Source organism: Physcomitrium patens, chromosome 13 (assembly GCF_059467195.1).
Source record: "Physcomitrium patens ecotype Gransden chromosome 13, ASM5946719v1, whole genome shotgun sequence".
NCBI lineage: Eukaryota > Viridiplantae > Streptophyta > Bryopsida > Funariales > Funariaceae > Physcomitrium > Physcomitrium patens.
Window position 1 is genome coordinate 4792865 of NC_143422.1, and position 4581 is coordinate 4797445.

At 35.6% G+C, this 4581-nt stretch overlaps 1 protein-coding gene and 1 long non-coding RNA gene across 2 annotated transcripts; both read left to right on the forward strand.

The window, feature by feature from the left end:
• The first annotated feature begins 708 nt into the window (after positions 1-708).
• On the forward strand, positions 709-1291 carry LOC149987914 (uncharacterized). Its single transcript, XR_016505987.1, has 2 exons — positions 709-921; positions 1090-1291. It is a non-coding gene; the product is annotated as an uncharacterized LOC149987914 (long non-coding RNA).
• Positions 1292-1423: 132 nt separating this feature from the next.
• LOC112290692 (uncharacterized) lies at positions 1424-2343 on the forward strand. The gene is made up of 2 exons (XM_024537281.3): positions 1424-1699; positions 1887-2343. Exons 1-2 carry the CDS (start codon positions 1514-1516, stop codon positions 2091-2093), a joined length of 393 nt encoding a protein of 130 aa, XP_024393049.1. The 5' UTR covers positions 1424-1513; the 3' UTR covers positions 2094-2343.
• The last annotated feature ends 2238 nt before the right edge of the window (positions 2344-4581 follow it).

Sequence of the window (4581 nt, forward strand, 5' to 3'; positions counted from 1 at the left end):
TTATAAAACCATCATATTATTTTATTATTTTACACATATTATGTTCATCATATTTGAAGCATTATGTGAATGTTTTTTCCTAGTATATTTTCAATTTACTATAGAAAGCCATTTCAATTTTTATTTTTATTTTTTTAAAAGACCCCAATAAGAAGAGTAAACGGATGAGAGCAGACATTCATCCGTCTTCATTAACGTGATGAGCATGAGGACAATTCACACACACCTACTGATGGATGCACATGACCAACGACTGGATGAACCCTCACGTTCGTTCCCAACTCCTTGACAACGAATGAAAAGAAGAAACTGCACATTCATCCATGTAGCCACTCATCCCAATAGAAAAATACGGTGGGTTGATTTCACACGAGGCTTAGACGGACCAGGCAGAGGAAAGCAGCTTCAAAGCAACGTTTCATAAAGAACGGGGAACTCCATGGGGAACGATAGAACCTTCGTTTGTGCGGGAATATCATCCATCCATTTCCTGGTGCCGGTTTTCATTCATCTTGGGCGGTGGAGCTGCAGTTCACTGGAGAGCACTAGCTCTGTCAGTGCCGCGAGCGACGCGTCTCAGCCCAGGATGTTACGTGGGTGATATTTATCTAGCGACTACGGGATACCGATAATTCGACGGCACCGGCGTCGAATTGACTCGGTCAAAAGTGGAAAGCATACAGCCTCTTGATTAGGTCGACAGCCTTTACAAATCCTTTGCTTTTTCAAGTCATTATAACAAATTTGGCATCGTTTCGAATGCGGTGGATGGTGAGACGATTGTCGAGGAAAATAAGCTGCAATCTGTGATGATGATGATTCCTGAGTGGACTTGATGCATGGGGTGCTGATTTTTCTACCCATTTGTTACAGAAAAAAACTGCTGGTGCAGCGGCGTTTCCACATTCATTTTTCAGTGGGGTATGAGCACAGTCACTCGTATGCCGCGTCTTCGCGTTCACAAGTCCGCAGTTACCACCGGATGGGCACGCCCTTTAATGATATCTGTTTGTGCTTATCCGCAGTCAGATGGTATAAAATACATGACAAATATAGAATGTACTGTATTTTGAGGTGTTTATTGTACAGGTACGGCGCACCGACCGTGTATTCTTCAGGCGATGGTTATCACTCCCGCGACCGTACTCATTGCCACCGATCGGGCTATAGCCAATGTAACTCAAGATGGGAATCAAGATCATTGTGGAAGAGATTCACCCGTGATGCAGGACTACTCTTTAGACCCCAGTACCGAGTGTCGATCATGGACTGGCTGAGAAACAGTTTCTAAATAAATAATTGCTGATTGTCGATTGCCACTTGGCAGCCTGAACCTAATCTGCCACGCACCCAGTGTCGACACATCACACCCCTCTCTCACGTATAAGTACACCCTCCGCATTCAAGTTTGCATGATCAATTTTCAAGACACGCTCATTTGTTTCATTGCAATCGTCGTTAAGTCAAGTATTCAGTTTTTCTTCTAGAGACATTTTTGTTTGTGTAGACAGCCATGGACAAGATCAAGGACATGTTGCACGGTCACAAGAAGGACGACGAGCACGCTCATGCCACCCCAGCCACCGCCACCACCACCAACGTCGGTACCGCTGAAGCTGGCTACTCCGATCCCGCTACAACCCATCACGAGGAGGGAAAAGAGAAGAAGGGCTTCCTCGGACTTGGTGGCCACAAGAAGGTACTGTCACTTCACATCTCGTTCATTATGTATTCCACTTTTGCAATAGTGGACGGTTCCGACATGGATTACTCGTTGTCTATCATGTGCACGCCCACGTTTATGTTGTTTTTCAATGGTTTGAATAGTGATGCAATGTCGAGGATCCCGTGATTCTAACTCGAGTTACAATGGGTCGTGTTAACAGGAAGGCGAGGAAGGAAAGAAGCATGGGTTCATGGGTATGGGAGGCGGCTCCAGCTCCAGCTCTTCCTCTGATGAGGAACGCGAAGGTGCGGCAGAGCGAAACCGGCTCCGCCGTGAGAAGCGTGCGCAGCGTACTGCGGGCAAAACAGCTGCCGGCACCGTACCTGTAGAAGGCACTGGCGAGAAGAAGCACGGCTTCTTTGGCTAAGCGCCGATTGTGTATAACTCACGACCTTAACATCCTTCTGAGGAGCGTGCGATCCAGATCGAAGGAGGCAGTCACAGTTACGAACTTTATATGAAAAAGCTTCCGGATCCTATGTGTAGTAATAATTCTCTGTGTACACTGTCGATTATGTGGTTTATATAGCAAGAGGTTTTTCGTGTTACCACGTGTACTGGGTTCCTTTTCTTTTCGGTGTTATAAATGAATCCGCAGCAAACGGAATGTTGCTGTAGAGTATGTGCCGTTCCATTTTCGCTTGATGCATCTTTGGTCGTTATCCTCTGTCGGTTGTATGTGCACGATGCTTCATCTCGAGTCAGTTTATCATTTTGAGTTGGTGCCATTGCTTTATGTATCATTTTCCTAGTCAATATGTGATGTCAGTTACATTAGCTTGGTGCTTCATGTTCACTTCTGTGATCTACTGTCGGTGATATGTATATGGATCTTGTAATATAAATTGTGAACGATGATCGATTTCGGTGATAAACAAAGAATTTCTCGAAACAGAGCCTTTTAGATTGCATCACCGACATTTGGATATCACAACAGTTGCAAGTACTGAACTCCAACGATCAATGAGCAAAATTTGCACCTGGATAAACACATGATTACTGCTGTTTGCATGTTTGTGTAATGACGAAAACTTGTAATCAAATCACATACACAGGTTATGCTTATTAAATAATTTGGAGATTTTTGAAATTTAATCGCAAATGACCACCCATGTGGAATTTCTGGTACAAATAATACTACTGAATTGATACTACTTGTGCACACAGACAAATATTTTACCATACAACTGAAGTACTCAGAACTGAGATCTAATAATTCATTCCGAAATAAAAGAATATATGTATTTTTTTCGATATTTTTAAAATTTAATCACTCATTCAATTGTAGGAAGTAATGAAATTTCTCCAAGATGTGCAATTTAAATCATAAAAGATGTTGAATTCAATGATTTTCTGTATGGTTTCATTTTAAAATTAGCATATAATAAAATCTAACTCACCAAATTATCACTTTCCATCTATTTTTGTATTTGCTCAAATCAGTATATATATCATGAAATCAACCAAAACATGTAATTTTTTAATTATATACATAAATACACCAAAGGATATATAGATGTAATACAATATTACATGTAAATATCTAATTTTGTTTAGACATGTGAACCATTTAGTTCTAAAAAAAAAACATGACCCCATCATTTTAAAAATATACATATAAACATTTATATGTGTGTGTAAGTTTTGATTAATATTTCTAGAAGAATAAATAGAAGTAAAATTACAACCATTTTTACACATATAAATTATTTTTATTCAGTTTTGATTACCTTAAAGTTCGTCCTCTTTATTTTGAAAGATTGTTAAAAAATAATTAAAAAAAAATCTTATTATTTATATATCTATTTATAGTATTCAATGAAAAATGTAAATAATATTTGTGATGATATTTATTTTGTATTATAGAATAATTAAAATATAATTTATACATGCATCATAATTATTATTTATTTCATGACTTATTAACATCAAATCAAAAAATATTAGGATTTCATTTATTTTAAAATCTATAATTTATCTTTGTCTTCTTAGTTAATACTAAATTTTTTTTATAGTTATTATTTTTTTACTTTCAAGATAATAATATATTGATTCGATTTATTTATTTATTTTCTTCTTTCTTCAATACTATATTTCAAGGTGTTTATTTTTTATTGGATGGGTAAATATAAAATTGGCTTGTACAAATTCAATTAAGAACAAAAGATGTAGTAAGTGAGGTGAAAAAAATAAAAAATATTGACGTGTATAGTACAAATATTTGTACCACAAACATTGCCTTTTATCTAGCAAAATTGTATCTAACAAACATTTGTCTCCAGAATATATAATAATTATATTTTAAGAAAATAATTAAATTAATAAATTCACAAAGTAAAGATTCTTTTACATTAACACATTAAAATTTTTAAAGTAAAAATAAAATTTGAACTTTTTTATGATAAATTATATAATTTTTTTTTTCTTTTTTTTTCTTTTTATATAATAGATTAAATATATGCATTAGATTTATAAGAATATATTTCTGTACAAGTGAATTAAAATAGATCTTTCATAATTTTATAAATATCAGATATTTTCACTTGAAATATTGTTTAAATAAATAGCAAGTCTTAATTGGTTGTATATGTGTTGAGAATGTTTAGAGAGATACAAGAATAGTAGTAAGTAATACACACATACAAGAGTTGTAGTAAGTCATATACACAAGAAGGTTTCTAAGGAGAGAGAGCTTGGCATATAAAAATCTATTAATTTGGTTGTATATCAAGGAGAAGAACATGATAAAAACAAATAAACAAGTGAGACTTCTCTCAAAGAAAGATGACAAAATAGAAATAACTTGATATGTATATTAAGAAAGAAATTGGAATGGCTATTGCCAAAAGCCAAGA

Coding starts and splice junctions, on each gene's coding strand:
- LOC112290692 (XM_024537281.3), top strand. CDS start 1,514: ATGGACAAGATCAAGGACATGTTGCACGGTCACAAGAAGGACGACGAG. Junction 1,700..1,886: donor GACTTGGTGGCCACAAGAAG/GTACTGTCACTT, acceptor TCGTGTTAACAG/GAAGGCGAGGAAGGAAAGAA.